General features: G+C 41.4%; 1 protein-coding gene across 1 annotated transcript in view; it reads left to right on the top strand.

Moving 5' to 3' along the window:
* Positions 1–18616, top strand: part of LOC123986172 (mitochondrial intermediate peptidase-like) — a 33522-nt gene that overhangs the window by 13139 nt on the left and 1767 nt on the right. The window contains exons 14-18 of the mRNA XM_046074292.1: positions 1803–1912; positions 2123–2197; positions 2582–2698; positions 7262–7383; positions 8852–8925. Of these exons, the coding sequence (XP_045930248.1) occupies positions 1803–1912; positions 2123–2197; positions 2582–2698; positions 7262–7383; positions 8852–8925 (498 nt within the window). The remainder of the gene's footprint in view (positions 1–1802; positions 1913–2122; positions 2198–2581; positions 2699–7261; positions 7384–8851; positions 8926–18616) is intronic.

Below are 18616 nucleotides of genomic sequence, written 5' to 3'. Positions count from 1 at the left end.
TGACCTAAACCCCACACATGTGGACAGACTGGAATAACAAGAACAATAATAAAGATGGAACAGGTTAAAGATTTAAAACAATATATAAGACATAATAACAGGAGAAAATAGTACTCTTATAAGTACTTGCATAAAAGATAAGTGTAAGAAGAAAACAATTTTCTGCCCTTACAATTCTCAATTCCATTGATATTCAAATAAAATATTATTTTATTCGCATAACAGAATAAAAAGTCCATCTTACTGACATACTGCAATACGAAACCTTGAAACTGGCAAATGTAGTAAACGGTTATCAGACAAGTCAAAAATATTACTGAATACAGGTCCATCTCAAAAAAATTTAATATCATGGAAAAGTTAATTTACTTTCATAATTTAATTAAAAAAGTGAAACTTTCATATATTTTAGATTCATTACACATGAAGTAAATATTTCAAACCTTTTGTTTTAATCTTGGATGATTACAACTCTTGGAAATCAAAACTTCCGTATGTCAAAACTATTTAGCTGAATCAGCTAATTAACTCAAAACACCTGAAAAAGGTTTTCTGATCCTTTAAACTTTCAGGTCTGTTGCTCACAATGAACTTTTCCACGATATTCTAATTTGTTTAGATGCAATTGTATACCCATAAATAATAATGTTAATAAAAATTATCATTAGATGCCAGAAGAGAAAAGGCACAGTTGCAATCAATGACATGTACTTAAGTTATTTTCTTAATTAAATCAGTGACAAAATATGCATTTTCAGTATAATTTTTTCAATCAATCTCACCTTACCTGCGCACTTCTGATCTCCCCACGTCCTCCTCCTCCTCTCAGGACTGTCACTTCACCATCCGTGGCGGCCGCTGGTGCCAGGAAACGGGTCAGTACCAGCTTCCAGTTGTGGTGCTGATGCTGAGTCTGCCCCACCCCACCAAGAGCGCCCCCACCCTGCTCACTCCGGGCATGATGGAGAACCTCTTTCATGAGATGGGACACGCCATGCACTCCATGCTGGGACGCACTCGCTACCAGCACGTGACAGGTTAGACACTGGAACCAGGTGCAACTTCAAAACTTTACTGGAGTTTACATCTAAATAGAAATGACAAATAACCAGAAAGTTAGACATAATGGAGCCTGGACTGTAGGATTCAGTAGGTGTTATTCAAACTGTTTACCTGGCAGGGGAGTTAGCAAAGTAAATAACAATCCCCAAATGTGGTGCGAGGTCATTGATTTTTGACAATTTCTGAGCTCTGTATCTTAAAATGATGGCTATGCGGTTCCCAAATGTCACAGACTAGAATTATGTTGTTAGATACAGCGCTGTAGGTTATTCATTACAGGGTGGCAAATTGAAAAATAGAGGATAAATCCGATTAAGTGTAAGCCCCGAGGAGAGCTTTAGATTAGGCTTGGCTACCAAAGCTGTCATTCGATGCTGTTCACTTGTCAGATAAAGTTGATGGATATCTTTTCCAGTAATTCAAGAGCCCAAAAGTATTTATGTTACACTAATAGCAGTATCCATTAACTTAACTTGAGGCTGCTTCTTTAGTGGACATCATGTTCACACCTGTTTAGACATAAGCTCACGGCAGTTACCAGTAACTCAGTGCCGTCTTTTTTTCCCTGTAAATACATTTTATATCAGATAATGGTCAAAATGATCACTGCACTGTCCTCATGAGAAGCACCATTAGCGTAAAGAGTGAGCGATACATCTGCATTCGCTGTGCATCGAACCACACTGGAAGAATGAACTGCCTTTGTTTAGGTTTTTTGTTCTCTGACATCTCTCCTCTAGGAACCAGATGTGCGACGGACTTTGCTGAAGTCCCCTCCATCCTCATGGAGTACTTTGCCACTGACTATAGAGTCATCAGCCAGTTTGCACGCCATTATGAAACTGGACAGGTACACCTAAACCCTCAGAGTAAAGAACAATTTGAAGAGTGTCCAACAAAAAAGATATTTTCCAGTGCATCATAATTTATTCTAATTTTAGGGCCTTCATTTTTCATTTTAGCTGCAATGTTGTTGCATCAGCTGTTATAATGCCAGACGGCAGATATAATTAAGAAGCAAAATAATTAAAACGTTTATTTTGTGATATTGTCTACTCAGCCTCTGCCTGAGAGTATGGTGGCTCGCCTGTGTGAGTCGAAGAAAGTGTGCGGAGCTGCAGACATCCAGCTGCAGGTAAAATGACCAAACTCTCACACAGCATGTCAGAATTATACCTAAAAGTGTCTTAACAGCAGAAACCTTGAGTGTTGTGCAATGAAGAATCCCTGAGTACAAAAGCCTTCAGTCCTTTAAAGATAAACATTGAATTTAGATTGCATCTGGTGGTTGAAACAAGCTTCTTTTCCTAACTTGGTGTTCATGAAACCACTACGGATTTTGTCAAAAGATTGTATGTTTTTCCTTGTCTTATCTGTCTTATAGCAGGATTAGCGAACATTGATGACACAGTCCTCAACTTAAACTAAATTCACTAGTAAAAAAAAAAACAATTTGTTTGCCTATTTCTACAGAATGTGTCGAGACATAAGAACTGTTTGATTGTTTTTTCCTGGGCAGATTTTCTATGCTGTCTTGGACCAGATCTACCACGGCAAACCTCAGAACCGCTCCACCACAGAAATCCTAAAAGAGATGCAGCAGAAATTCTACGGCTTGCCTTATACGTCCAACACGGTACATCCCCACTTGCTTTAAGCTATTTAACACACTCTTTTTGACTTATTTTCATTCGAGTAGCCCATCTCATTAAACTCAGAATACAGAATGTCTTTACAGTCTTTGAGGTTGATAATTTCTGGAACGTTCTGTTCAAGATTCCTAAAACACTCTCCTCTCACAGCACAGAAACAACACAGGACTCAGGAGTCCTTTAGTGTTCTACTCTCTTTTCCCTTTCTCCTTCTCTTTCCTCCCTCTCTTTCTCTCCAGTTTTATATATTTTACCCAGGCACAGCAGCATTTAAAGGATTAAAGCCTTTTTTTGAAGCCCTGCTAAAATCACAAAGCAGAGGTATACTTTGAATGAGCTCTCCCTGGGGGAAATATTTGAAACTCTTCTTCCCGGTCCTTTAATGAAAAAAAAGCTCTCTATTTCCCCCACTTTTGCAGCTGTGGATGAGGGGATGAGGCCAAGAGGGAGAAGGGAATCAAAAACAGTCGTAATTTAACCAGGAATCGCCTTCATAGAGCATTTACTCTGGGCTATAATTATGTGGGGTGCCATCAGGAATAGAGATTACAACTGCTGTATATTCTCCCAAACGTCAGTGCTTCTCCTCACAGGGAGTCGTCTTCTGCTTGTGCCCTGCTTTGTAGCTCCCTCTGCAGAGATTGTGGTTTATGTTATATAGTTTCCCACTGTCTCAGTCGTTCCTCTTCAACTTTTTAAACCACACTGAAAGCTCTAATAGACACTTTGCCTCCTTGTGCACTGCTAACCACGGTGGGATTGTTTTCCTCATTTGAACGTGAGCATGATTGCAGTGCTTAATTTCCTGAATTGGATCAGTGCAAGTGAAAACAGATTTGTTTAGATCCCTTCAAAGACAGACTCTACTTAAACGTGTTCCTTTTTTAAATTCGCCCTCTCTCTCTCCTTTCACCCCATAGAAACATAGGCTCAGGAAAGGTTTCCAGAGGGAAGTGAACATTTGAGTGGCTAATAGGTTACGGAGAGCCACGGATTATAAACATTAGGGTGAGACTGACATGTGTATAGTTTATAAAGCAAGGCTATCATTTCCCGCTGTGTGCTGGGAGAGAGGATCAGCTGTGAGTAACACAGACCACATGCTCACCCTTGAGCCGAAGATAATATTTGGAAATACATGGCAGAAAGCAAGACGCTCTGCTCGCTGTGTTGACATTTCTTTAATCTGCGATTTTTGGCTTGAAAGCTTTAAGGCCCAAGTGGTTTCTGCTCTTTTTAATGAGCAGTGTTTTTAACGCACACTCAAGCACATGTAATGCACATTCTCCTGTAAAAACAAAAAGAAAAAAGTGGAGTTGCACCTTAGCACCACAAAACAAAACACCACGAGATGAGTTTAGAAAGAACAAAAAAAAATCTCTTTTATATCACTTAGAAGAGGAGCAGAGTTAAAAAGCCTGCTCTGACTTTGTCTCCTTTTGTATGTAAGGATCAAAAGGATTTCTCGCTGATATGTCAACCACTTGCAGTCTCACAAAAGTTGACACAAATCATTTGATGTGAGGCAAAGGGATTGGAAACAAAGAGGAGCTTGGAAGTCTGAAAATCATTTTCGTGGCACGTTGTAACGCGTGTTTTAGAAGCATCTTGTCAAAGACTCAGACCACATACCAAACAGCTCTTCAATGGCTTCCTTTCTGTTTCCAGGCCGTAAACCACATAAGAAATACAGTGGAGTCAAAGAGTCTTCAAATGAAAGGTTGGATTCCCTATAGCTTTAAACTTGAATTAAAAAAACACAAAGCACAAAACGTTGTGTGCTTTTTGTTTTTTTTTATCTCAATTTATTCTGTTTTTATGCACCAGAAGAATATGTGAATGTATTTTGTCAGTGTGTTCTATCTTCCCCTTTCGTATGACTATGAAGACAGACTTGGAACCTGTGTGACCCAAGGCACTGTATCACTGCTGCTTTCAGCTGACAAAGCAGACTCCGTCAGCTTTAGCTTGCCTGTGGTTTTCTGAGCCAGAACACCTCTCTGGAGGGCAATTTACTCTTATTAAAGTCACTGCAGCCCACAAGAGTCTCCTCAAGTTGACACTTTGGAGCTGAAGCATTTTTAATGCTGCTGGATCTCCCAGATCAGACCACAGAGCTCTCTCCCAGCATGGTGAAGATGAGCAGCCCCCATTTTAAGCTCCCAAACAGCTGTTTCAAAGTTTGCTTAAGTTTGTCATGGAACACATTTATTTATCATCGAAGTGTATGCAGGTGTCTTTTATAGATGCTGTTTGTGGATTAGTTGTCCACTTTGCAGTATATTAATTTCTTTCATTTCAAGGACGGCTTCATAAACATAACAAGGCTAATAAATCTTTATTAAAATGAAACCATAATCATTTCAAGGATCTTTGCCATACCATCTACCTCAGTTTGTTATAATAAATTGTAGATTCAGAGGTAACGAATATGATTTCATAATATCAACTTGCAAATCTAATGAAACCGAGTCCGCGGTTTGAAACCGAAAAGCAAATCTGATGAACCCGAAAAGCAGTCTGGCGGCTGCAGTTGCTTTTCTGTGGCTGGCCAAAGTTGGAACCACACTATTGCCTGGTCTTGCGGCATTTTTCTTTGCCAGTACCGCAAGATCAGTCATTGATGTCAGCTCCCAGTACACTCATGCATAGAACGTGTCCGTTTTTTTACCCCGCCCCGTGCAGCTCACGTTAGACTATGAAGTCATCGCAGTCATCTCGAATGCACCTATTATGTCATTGTTGTGTTTATAGCTTGTTTCCACTGCCACCTAGTGGCCAAAAAATCTGATATTGCTGCAGTATATTGCTGTAAAGCTTGATTTATACTCCTGCGTACGGTAGCCAGGCATTTATTCTTGTGCGTCTGTGTCTCCGTCATTCTGCAATTACACCCCCAAACGCTAGTTGGCGGTAGCGCTAAAGCGTCCACTGTGTTGACTTTTGCTGGCCAAGCAGGCTAACTTCCGGCTTAGCTCTCCGCTAACGTGAAGGGGGGTAAAATTGTATACGAGTGGCTGGTGTAGCCTTTTCAAATGTTAACGACTAAATGGATCACATTCTGATAGTAATCCAACGAAGGTTAAAATCAAGGGCAACTGGACTTGGTTGAAGATACTGGAAGACGTTTCGTCCCTCATCCAAAGGACTTCTTCAGTTCTGACTGACTGGCAGGGAAACTCAGCTATTTAACCTCAGTGGGGTCGTTGGCCCGGGTCATCGATACCGCTGGTTCACCGCGGGCCGACGACCCCACTGAGGTTAAATAGCTGAGAATCTTCATAGACATTCTGATAGTAAAACGAGTCATTTTGCTCGGGTTGTGACGGTCAAATATATTTATCCACCGTGTTACAGCCGCTGTTTTGGCCTCTAGTAAAAATTACCACAAGGCATGGGGCACTTCCTGTCGGCTCGGAGGCATTGCGAGGCTACCCAGCCGACCAATAACAGCCTCGACGTGTAGTTACATTTTTGAGGAGGTGCACGTAAGGCGACGGCATAGCCTCTGCGTAGCCCCGTAGCCTACGCCGTCAATTCGAAGCAGAAGTACAAATTACACTTTATTCCTTGTCATTAAAAGGTTTATTTTTGGGCTGCACAGATTAAAGTCACTTTAATCACCAAACACAATAAAATGTACCGGGATATTCTCTGGCATTGGTACTGAGGCAAATTGGTCATGAACACAGAATAAATATTCTGTCTACATCCTTTGATTCACACAATTATTTAACTGCAGTTGGGGTATAAATCATTAACATGTTTAAAGTAATTATTATTTTTTTATTCAGAGGTGGAGGGAGGTGTATGCAGTCTGTTATGGTTTTGTAAACTATGGCAGCTGCTGTTTCTAAATGTCTGAATGTTTGAGTGTTTGCCAGCTGAATTCCCCCAGAGTCCCCGTGCAGAGATCATAAAAGAGCTCGTCTTTATAGATATGGTAAGCGGGCGCCTCAGGCAACTGCTGGGAGAACAGAGGAGAGAAGGGGGCTTTCTACCATTTAGGAGTTTCCATGTTTTGTCCTTTTAAAGATGGAGCTGGCAGGTTATGATTGAATGTTTTGTTATAGAAGCTTGTTGGAGGAAAGGTGTATTTATTCCACCAATATAAAAACATCAGTAAAGACAAACATTAGAAGCAAAGGATTTTTTTTTTTTTCAGTTGTACTTTGACATCCACAGCCTGACGTGCTTTTCACTGGAATAGTTCGCCGCTGTCACAGAGCAGCTTCTCTCAACAGGTTTTAGGAGTAGCAACATTTAAGCCTTTTAAGGCTGTGATGTCCTCTCTCACCACACACTCAATAACAATTTTTCATTTTGTCAAAACTAATACACAGTGTCAAGGGATAATTGCATGCTCTGTTTTTGTAATGTCTTTATTTGGGAGCCAGAACTCTGCTATCACTTCTCCTCTCAGCCAGTTTGTTCTGTCACATCCAGCCTAGGACACATTGACAGTGAGATTATTTTAAGATGCCCTGTTGTTTCACTCAGGTGAAGGTATTGATGTTGTGGCTTCTTTTGAAAAATTTCCTCAATAGGCATGGCAGCTGAGATTCAGCCACCTGGTTGGCTATGGAGCAAAGTACTATTCCTACCTCATGTCCAGGGCCGTGGCCTCAATGGTGTGGAGACAGTGCTTCGTTCAGGATCCTTTAAACAGGTGAGACAGCTGCTTAACGGTACAGATTTCAGAAATGGGAAGGCTAAAATGCTCAACTTCCCTCTAATGAAAAAAACTTATGTCCTCAACTTTTTAAGTCTGTTCAAAGCAAGAAAATATCTACTATTTATTTGGATCTTTCGAATAAGCTTTACTAGCAGGGCATGGATAATTTCATGGATAATTTTTTTTCTGGAGTTTGTTTTTTATGGAAAGGCACAGGCTCATCCTAAAGAGTTTGGCTCTGGGGCAGCCTGGGATAAATCATTTGCACTGTGGTCTAATCCAAAGGGGAAATGGCACATTGGCGTTTTTATTTAATATATGTCACAAGTGGCTTTGCCCTCTACAGCTACCTCTAAAGCATCTTAATGTGGAGTGACACTAGTAACGGACCCCAAACTGATCCAAAGATATCGTTTACGACACAATGCAAGCGGGGATCCTTAACTGTAACTTTAAAAGTATTTTAAATCTCATATTATCAACATGTATCTACTCTACCTTTGTTTGATGTCTGAAGGCATGGGTTCATGTTTTCTTTCGGAGTTCAGGGAGAAATCTTGACTGCTACTTTTCAGGTGAAAGCATTGATATTGAGTTTTAGAATGATCGATATGAAATGATTTAATAATTTGCTTTATTTGATATATATTATTTTACGTAATGATGAAATTAACTAAACATTGCACTTCAAGTCACAACAGTGAACGTATCTTAATAGTAGTATCTCAGGGTCCTGAGGTTCACTGAGGCGTATTTTAGTTCAGAAAAGTTATTAATCACCCATTCAGCTCCTGTACTTCAGTCTCCAAGGGGATAGGATACATGCGTTTGATTAACCCACAGTCTTGACTCTCTTTTTGTCTCATGTAACCTTGTGTTCATGGTGAGAGTGTTGCACAGATGATGCAAATGCACATCGTAAACCTGTTTTGGGCGTGGAGCGCTGAGACAGATGCCTCCTGACAGGCAGTCGTCCCTGGATACTGTTTTAGTCTCTGCTGCCTGACATTGAACATTACATTAATATGAAACTCACGGCGACTTGGCAGGTGTCTGCTTTAATTCACGGACGCTCCCTGGCATCCACATTACCTTATCACATGTATTTGCCCCAGGAGAAAGCACAAAGGCTTTGTTTTGAAAAACGACCATATTGCCATCCAGTCGAGCCCTGCAACGTTTTCCCGTTTTGTCTCTCTTGTCTTTCCCTTTGTTGTCTCTCTGTCTTCCTGTCTTCTCTCTCCCTCTGAGATTGTTTTAGTTCCACCTGCAGTTGTCAGGTCTCTGTTTCCTGTCACCTGTCTGTTGTGAACAGGCAGCTTAGGAGACTTGGCCCTGGGCTCCTAGTGGTAGCTCCTAGCTTGACAGAGTATAAGGAGCCGACAGGCAGTTACAGGTGTCTGTAACCTTATCTCTTGCTCTTCTGTGTTTGTCTTCCCTTTGCTCCCTTTCTCTTTGTCAGGGACATGGGCGAGCGTTACCGTCGGGAGATGCTGGCCCATGGAGGAGCCAAGGAGCCCATGCTGATGGTGGAAGGTAACTTACCGTGTCCCATCCCTCCCCCCAAATGTTGAATGAATCTTTTTACATTTACCCATAAAAGTCAGTTTACACACTTTATCTGATTGCCAGTTCATCTCTAAATATTTGAGTTACATCAGACTTATAAATTGTACTTTTAGCCCTCAGTTCACCATCCACTAATTTTGGTCTCTCAGCTGACCTTTTGACCCCACAGCCCCGTACAGGACACCCGCCCTGGGTAGATTTTGCTGTTTTGAACCATACTTTGACAGTTTGAGGATTCCCCAGACTTCATCTCCAGGTTTCCTTCAGTTTAGGACTCCAGTATGACTCCATTAGCTCCTAGTAGCACCGGTGAAAAAGGTTGTGTATAATTACTGAAACGTAATGCTCTTGGTATTTGTTTTGACATGCTGGACAGCCTGGAGGGTAGCTGATCTTTAAGTCAACAGCCTCCTCTTATATGAGGCAGAAAAATTCTTGAAACTACGTACTGATTAGTGACAATTTGTGTTTGTAGGAAGGTGTTCACACATAAAAAGTTAGATAATGGAGGTAACTCAAAAAAAAAAACAACAACTTTGATTTGTCACCACTTTTACACATTTGGCAAGGTTTGTATTTTTGTGATGAAATTGTTAAATAAAATTATCTAGATGATTACACAGGAAGAATAAATTACATAATAAATAAATAAATGAAAAGAATATATGGAAACAGAAAACATTGTTACATATTACAGGTACTACAAGACAATTCTGAACCCAATTTCTCCTGTTGCATAGTGAAGCTGAATACACAATTCAAAAAACAAGTAACAAAACAAACAAGGGGTGAAAATTAACTACAGTCAACACATTGATAGTATCATGTTATTATTACGTCCCATCCATTCTTCTTATTGATATTTCCAAAATAAAATTACCAATCATTGGGCATGTTTAAGAGAATACAGATACGTTATTGTTGGGTTGATAATGCCAAGGAAGGATCATCAATCAATAGCAATAATTTGAGGCAACTAGGTATTTATTTATTCAAGGTTTCTTGATGTCCATTACAGTCTGTTAACCTCACTGGCAAAGGTTGTATTGAAGATCACCCGAGGGGAAATTTCCCCCAAGTACTAACTTGAGTATTAAGTATTAACTCAGACAGAAGCAGCTGTGAGTCTGTTACTCAGGATGTAGTGTTTTCATACGTTTGCAGCTGCTGCTGTTGTGGTTTGGCCCGCTCTGTGCTTCAGGTCCCACAATGGCACATATTTACCAGTTTAACACACCTCCCAAGGTTTCTTATCTTTGTTTACAAGAGCTTTGTCAACCCACAGACACAGCCAGTCCTGCCGCGGTAGGCTGCTGTAGGATAAATTGTCGAGTCAGCTCCCTCTGGCAACCACACACTATTCATGTTACTCCAACCCTTTTCTGAGGTCAGTTATTTGATCTGCTTCAAAAAAAACTTAAGTAAAAGACATTTTTGAGCACAGACTAAATCTAGAAGGAGGGAAACACAGACATTGATGATTATGGGTTTGAGCGCTAAAAACTGCAGACTCTGCAGGGCTGAAAACCCAGACTGGTACTTTCCACCGTGCTTTTAAGCACTTCAGGTCAGCTATGGCTCTGTAGACGTAGGTCCAGTACTCTGGTCCAGACTGAAATATCTCAACAACTATTGGATAGATTAAGATGAAATTTTGTACAGACAATCGTGGTCCCCAGAAGATGAATCTTACTGGTTTTGGTGATCCCCGTGACTTTTCCTCTAGCACCATCATCTCAACAACTGTTGGACGGATTTCCATGCAATCTGTTGCAGTCATCCATGTCTCCCTCAGAATGAATAGTAATAACTTCGGTGATTCCCTAATGTCTCATTTAGAACGTGTTGAACTTTATACCTGCTAAACATTACAGCATAGCGTTGACATTGTGACGATGTTAACATGCTGACGTTAGTATTTAGCTCAAAGCACCACTGTGCCTTATTTCAGCCTCACAGAGATGTTAGAATGGCTTTAGGCTCTTGTTTGACTATATTCTGGCATGCCTTATGGTTATTCTCCAAGTTTGTAACCATCAAACTGTAGTTAATCAGGTTATGTCATTTTAGCTGAAGTTTATCTTTACATAGGCTTAACAGGCAAAAAAGCCTTAATTCCTCCTGTTGCCCTCATCCCTTCATCCTCCCATCACTTCCTCCACTCCTGCTCTGGTTGTGCAGTCACAGTGGCATGTCTGGACAGGACAACAGAAGAGAAGGTGAGGGGAGAGAGACGGAGAGAGGGAGTAGTAATATCAGTTGACATTTAGGAGTGTAAATCTCTCCCTCAGGTCACCTCCTCCCACCTCCATCAGATTGTCCTTCTAACAGCTCCAAACAGGGCTGTGCCCAGCCTCTGAAATTACAGCCACCAACAGATCAGATCCTTGTTATTATATCTACTGACCAATTAAAGGTTGTTGAACTGACAATATGTGCTTTTATGGTTCCCTTTTGAAGTGAATGCTACTCTAATTATAGGCCAAGGCCCTGTGTGCAGGATAGTTATCAGGGACATATTGATCCCCCTGGCTGTCTTTCCCAGCCATAAGTCATTTTGCAAGGCTCAAGACGATACAATGAATGCTGGCGTAATACTTAACAGTATATAACAAAATCACTGGACTTTATAACAGACTATTCAGATCAAATTAAAACAGGCTTGAAATGGCTAGGCATTCCAGTCTCACGTATTTGGCAGCTTTCAGTCCAGTTTCAATCTGTGCACCTGTATTTGTGATAATCATCTGAAACCCATTTCTTTCTTTTTTTTATCATCATAAAATCTATCCCATGCCTGGAGAAATGCTCAAACTAAGATGAAACGTCCCCACATTTTGAAAACAGACTCATCCAGACGATCACCATTTTCATGGCTGCATATGTGCTCATAATTTACTTCATGAAAGCTGTAGTCGGAGTTATAAAACTACATCAGTGCATGTGCTGAAACATTTTGCTTTTCACCACTATTCACTGTGGGGCTGAGAGGTTCATAGCAACCATCTTGATTTCGAACTGGAGAATGAAAAATACGAAGGACCCCTTCTAAAAGTAGTATTTAGGCCAAAAGAGTCCAGAAGACTAGAGGAAGGACACAGAATCCAGATCCAACACCACTATACACAATCCTTCAAAACAAAGACCCTTGTAAATTGAGGTGTGTAACATTTCCCTGCAATCCCCTTCAGCGAGGTGGTAGAGGGGTTACAAGGGCACACAGGGAACCGGAGCAGGCCCAGCAAGGCCAATCAGAGGCCAGCCTTTATCTGCGTGGCTCCCTGCCCGCTACTGGATGTTTCCCAGGAAAGACAGTGTTGAAATGTAAACCCGGGCATCAAATCCAGGGCAGCAGCATCAGGACTGAGTGAGCGAGTCAGAGAAAAAGTGAGAGAGTAAGAGGGAAGAGAAAGGGAAGGAGAGAGTGAAAGGTGATCGACAGACTGAGCTGAATCTCGGCTCCTGCTACAGAGAGGGCTTTCATGGCCCAGAATGTTCCCATAGCCACGACTGCCGAGCACAGAAAATGGATCTACTCTGACTTGGTAGCCGAGTCCCAGGACCCTGTTAGTTCTTTGTCCGGAGGCAGCTTGACTCAATAGTTCTTATGACTGCTTGCATAGTCACTAATAAACCCCAAGAGCACAGTGGTCTACAGTCCCACACCACTTTTGTGACAATGATGTATAGTTCTAGCTGAACAGGAGGAGAGGATTGGATTGAACTTCACAGCTAAGATGTAACTCCGCAAAATACATGATTTATCGCCCTTACTTAAAAACAGACATGATATATGATTAAAGTTATCTTTTTTGTGCTCCATACAGCACAGGTACAGACAGAAGTGTCTTATCATTGATTTACTGATAGTAATTTGCCTCTTGATGACGACAGCACTGGGAAGAAAAAGGTAATAAAAGTCCTGAAAAATATGAAGAAATATTTGTCGTTGCTGCTGACATAGATGCCAGTTTGTTTTAGCTTTTGTGTGACAGAAATCTAACCAAAGGGAGGCATTTTAAAGAACTGTGACAGTTGCAGAAATGCTGATAGATTTAGGCGTGTCTCCTTGCCTGACATGTGTTTTTGAGTTTTCACAAGGAAATGAATGAACAAGATTTAGTCTACTGTACTTTGGCACATGCAGCACTTTGAGCTAAATGCTAACATCAGCATGATACCATCCTCACAATTACAATGCTAACATGCTGATGTTTATCATGTTCACTTAGTTTATCATGTTAGAATGCTAACATTAAAAACACAAAATACAGCTCAGTCCAATGGGAATGTCATAAACCAAACTGTTAGAGAAATTAGTCTGTTGGTTTTGAACCGATGGTCACAATTCAGCCTGAGGGGGGACATCAGCGTGTGAAGCAAATTTCATGTCAATCCATCCAAACGTTGTCAAAATATTACATTAAAAAACACAAATTTGAACCTTATGGTAAAGTAAGGGGATCACCAAAGTCATTAGGATTTATCCTCTAGGGAGTATGACTGTCAGAATTTCATGGAAATCCATACAATAGCTGTTGAGATTTCAGTCTGGACACAGTGTACTCGTATGGCAAAGAATCATGTGTTTACTGTTTTTTAACAGGTTGGTAAGTGAGTTTTGTAGGGTTTATCCTGAATAACATTGCAGGTTTTTCTTCTTTTTTCTTTCTTTTGTGCTGGCACTTACTCAACAAAGGGCTTCCCAGTGCAATGTTTGTCATCACCCTTGTCTTGCTTGCTTTCTGGGCCTGTCTTAAGTGTTGTTTGTAGAAAAAGCTTCCTGAACTTCAAAGGTGTAATTACATAGGCAGTAAGCTGAAGTTTTGCCTCCAGGTTTGACAGAGCTAACTGCTTTTCGCACCTTGACATGTTTTGAATGGTTATGAGCAGCGGCTGAACGACTACTGAAGTAGCCAGAAACATGTTTTGAAATGTGTGATCATAAATTCTGAATGAATATTCTTTGATACGCATACGGGGGAATATGACGCTACGGAGGCAGTGAGGCTCAAGTGACTGCTCACTGCAGTTTGTTCGCATTTTAAATGTACAAATGTGGCGTGCTGCTGCTCCCTTTTTTTTTTTTTTTTTTTTTTTTTGCAAATGGGTGTAATTGGCCTTTAAAAGCAACCAATTAAATCATGAAAGAACAGGACACAGCCAAGCCCATGGGACTGGGATCAATAGCGCTTATAAAACAGCCAGTTTCAGCTAAGCCTTCTGCATGGTTAAAGGCAGTGCTAATTAGTGGTTTAATAGCAGAATACAGGTAAAAATAAAAGTGCTTGCATTCAGGGAGCCAAGAAAGAAATATGTGTTTTTGTAGTAAAGCTGTACTTCTCCAAAGGTTGTTCTTTACTCTGCATATTTGACTAATGATCAAATCTTAAAGTTAAACCTGTTCAGGATTTCCCCAAACATGGGAATACTGTTTTATTTAACTGTTCTTAAAAGACTGTAGGTCATCAGACATTTTACTCCCAATTTCTTTATCTGTGAAAACTCTTTTTTTAGGCAGTTACTCAGATGTTTGATAAATTCAACCAGCAGTAGCTGCAGGCTGTGCAGCAATTTTGAAACATTTCTTCTGAATTTTTGTCCCCAGAGCCGGTCATTACCAAGGCACAGAGCTGTTAGCCAGCCACATAGGTCTTCATTTGACTGATACCCATCGCCCACCACCCTTTTAAATAAATAAATGATTCTGTGCATGTTCTCCTGTGAGAGATGAAGCTCTGTTTACTTGAAAGACTTGCATTTCGCAGCTTATTCTGGCTATCAGAGGGTGGACACGGTAACAGACTTTTGCTGTTCACTGGGATTTACATGTTTAGTCATGTGATTAGAGCAGGTGGCATTAGCGGAAAAGCCAAGAGCTATGTTTAAGTACTATGTCTTAATAGAAAATGGGTTTCCATTTCTCAGTGGAAAGAATCCCTCTGATCTGTATTGGGAAATTGCAGACTAGAAGAGGCTATGGAAGTCGAGCTGAAGAAGAGGGTCTGTGATTTGAACATTCCCACACCAGCTTGAAAAAAAATTGGGCAAGGATAGACAATGAGTAGTGCACTTTCCTTCCCCAACAAGTACACTTGAAGTACCTTTGACCAAGGTACTCAACTGCCTTTGGCTTCAGTTGGGCTGTTCAGCTGCAAAGCAGGGTTTGGCTTAAAAAGTGTGTTCTTAATCAGTAATTACTTTATTTGTCTTTTAACACCTGCTGTTTTATCCAACTCTGTTGGCCAAGGTGGGTAACGCTGCCGGCCCTGGGATGACTGTAATGGGTAGAAGCCTTGTTCTTTAATGGCTGTGTCAGTGCCATTATGAATGGAAATGGAAACTCTTAAATCTGAGATGACTCACATGGCAAATCCTCTGTCCTAAGGCTCTCCTAACAATGGACACAAAGCACAGTCTATGTTTAGTTTGGCTCTGGTCTTTCCTATGTGTGTTGCCAAGAGTGAGTGGATAGTTCTGCCCACTGTAATGCTGTCAAGCATGCAGAGAGACTCATACAGTGCGGAGGTACTGTTGTTGTAAAGTGGCAGGATGTGGCTGGAACTACTTTTCACCAAAGTAGTTCCAGTGAGGTCTGTGGACTATCCGGTGAGTGGGGAGAAACACGTTGCTGTTGAATTATTTGGCCCCCATTGTGTTTGGGTGGAGGCAGAAATCTCAAAACCTTGGAAAAAAAACTGTTTTTAAATAGTAAGTCTTTAAATTCGCAGCAGTGTGATGGGTTTCTACACACATTACTTTGTTTACCCTCTTTAGACAGCACAGCTCCACCATTTACGTGTGTGGTGTGTGTGTGTGTGTGTGGGGGGGGGGGGGTGTTCAGGTAATTCAAAGGCATCCATTTTCTTCAGCTGCGGTGCAGTATGCCGTTCTGTTTTGTCTGACTCCACTCCTCCCAGTGTTGTCTGTCAGAACAGCTTCTCAGATCAGATACTCCTCCACAGTGTTGTTATGACTTTGAGGTTATCTGTGCATTCCTCTCAAACTCTCCCAGGGATCTGATTTGAGAAAAGACTCACTCCTCACTGCGTATTGTTGTACCTCTCATCTGCTGTTGGTCGCCGTTTTAGACCCAGGTGCTGACACCCCGAGCTGTTGGTGATGAGAAGCCGTCGAGGGCGTTATTGTTTACCTGCCTAACCTCTTTCATGATCACACCTATCCATCTCTAACTTCGTTCTTTCTCTTTCTCTCCCTCCCTCTCTCTCCCCTCCTCCTCCTCTTCTCATCACTCTTGACAGGTTAACTTTTGCTTGTTTAACACACTACCCTGTGGCAGGCGAGACTCCAGACATCAGATCGCCCCGTAGATAATACACAGTCAGGAAATTACATCTATTAGAGAAAGTGCTGGTGATGCTGCAGATGTGTGTGGAGAGTTCAAATGAGTAGCTGCACACACTGCCAACACACTGTGAATACCTGTGCACTTGTTTCTTTCATACTGGTGTAGTGATGCTGCCCTTTTAGCTTCAAGAATCCTGTTCTGTGACTGACCCTGACCTCTGACCTGAACTGTAATTGTACTACTTCCTAAGTAAGACTTCCCAATAAGTCTTTTAGATTACTGCTGCACTAAAGTGTCCAGTCAGTGTAATGTAAAAGGGGTCATTCCTGATGACAAACCGACGGAGAATTATCACCTGACTCCACAGTTCCCCTCAGCTCTATGAAGTGTTTTAGCATCTTTCAGCCTGTTGTTTTGGTTTCAAGTTAAAAACTACATTGACAAGTTTTGAGAACATGTGACATTTTACCCCAACACTCAAAGTTTCTTCTGGTCTAGTAGCTAGTAATTAGATTTAAAAACACAAAACAAGAAAGCTTACTCATTGTGAGCATATTAGCATGCTGACATTAGCATTTAGTGCAGCCTCACAGAGCATGACTGTAGACTCCTGTTTTTCATCATTGGAGAGGTGGAGATGTCCTATACAGGAATGTTGGCCTGAACATTTCCCCTTTCACCTCCGACACTATGAGTTTATGTTGGAAAGAAACTCTGGATTAAAATTACAACTCTGTAAATTGTATTTCCTTACAAAGCCAGCTCTCTAAAGATGGAATTACGTGCAACTTGATAAGCTGGCCTCAATTTTCTCTGTATTAATACCTGCTCATGCAGCTTGAGCTGTTCATACCATTTTGGTCTCCACTTTAAAGGGGCCGTCAACTGCTATAGACGTCAACGGTCACAGTGTAAATACATCCTACAGCTCTTGAATCAGGGCTATCATTTATGGATGGAAATCATCACTTTCATGTGGCTGCCTTGTTCCCAGAGATCCAGAGGCCTTGCAGTTGTGGTGTGTTACCTCTGTATGTTGGTATCATCTTGTAGCCAAGGGGCAGGGTGCGACCGGTGGGTAAGAGGAGATGATAATCCCTTCTCTGGTGCTCTCATGCAAGGCGATTCACTGCAGGCCGGGCCAAACCTCACTTTCTACCTGCTGAGCCAGTTTCATGATGGCAGCAACATAGACTCCCGTGTGTGTGTGTGTGTGTGTGTGTGTGTCCATCCATATCTTGCGGTGTGTCCATGCGTTCTGGATCGCTGTGTGAAACTATTTGCGTGTCCATTCATGCGTGCCTGTGCAGACATGCTTGTGTTCGATTGAGTGTGTGTGTTCAAGTGTGTGTGCGTTGGAGGTGACCCATGCGGGAGGGGGGGGCGCCTATTTACATTGGCAGCTACACAAGGGGAAATGAACTGACTTCAAAGCGGGCGTGCAGCTGAATTGTAAAGCAAGCAAGGGAGTCCTCCACGCATGAGCTGGCAGACAGGCTCTCAAAACACAGACAGACATTCCCAGGGCTTGCTCGACGGCTGCACAGTCATATTTGCACTACGCCGCTAGTCACTGTCTGGTGTAACGAGAGTGTGTGTGAGCTCAGTATCACCCCTATAAAGCACAATAAAATGTTTTACCAGTCTACCTTTTTAGTTTTATTAAAGGCAGAAATAAAAGATGTTGAGAACTTCATAGCTGTGTTTTACTACATGCGGCCTTTTGGATCACATCAACATCTGAGGCCTGTTAAAGGTTTCCACAAAGCTTGTTTCTCCAAGTTTCTGTGCCTGTTGGAGAATGTGTAAAGGGTGCTGTTTAGAAAAACAAAACGTGGTTTTATTGAATTTGGAGATTTACTTTAAAATGCAATCATTATAATGCAACTGGCTGCATATATACTACAAATTACAAGATCCAAATGTTACAAAGAAAGCCATCCTTAAAATACATTATACTAGTGATGATGACATTGCAGGTACAGTGGAAGTCTCAGGAGCAGCAGCCTGTGTCAATGAGCTTAATTGGATTTTAGCTTAATTGGGGATAAAAATAGCACTTGCTTCAAAGGATTTCTTAAAAATGCTCATATTAGCCTCAGCGTGCTCTCTTTTTTTTTAAAACCACAGCATTTACTTCAGCTTAAATGTTCCAAAAAGCTGCACTTTTCCTGTCCGAATGAGGTGAGCTGGATTGATGGAAACAGAAAACCAGCTCATCTCATTGCCCTGCAAGAGATGTTTCCTTCCCAGAGACACATGTGCATTGAACAGACACACACAAACACTAAAATATGCTGCTTTGTGTTTTTGTGTGACAGGGATGCTGCAGAGACGGCCGACCATTGA

The sequence above is a fragment of the Micropterus dolomieu genome, linkage group LG17 (assembly GCF_021292245.1).
Source record: "Micropterus dolomieu isolate WLL.071019.BEF.003 ecotype Adirondacks linkage group LG17, ASM2129224v1, whole genome shotgun sequence".
NCBI classification, from domain to species: domain Eukaryota; kingdom Metazoa; phylum Chordata; class Actinopteri; order Centrarchiformes; family Centrarchidae; genus Micropterus; species Micropterus dolomieu.
This window is presented reverse-complemented; position numbering and strand designations above follow the sequence as displayed.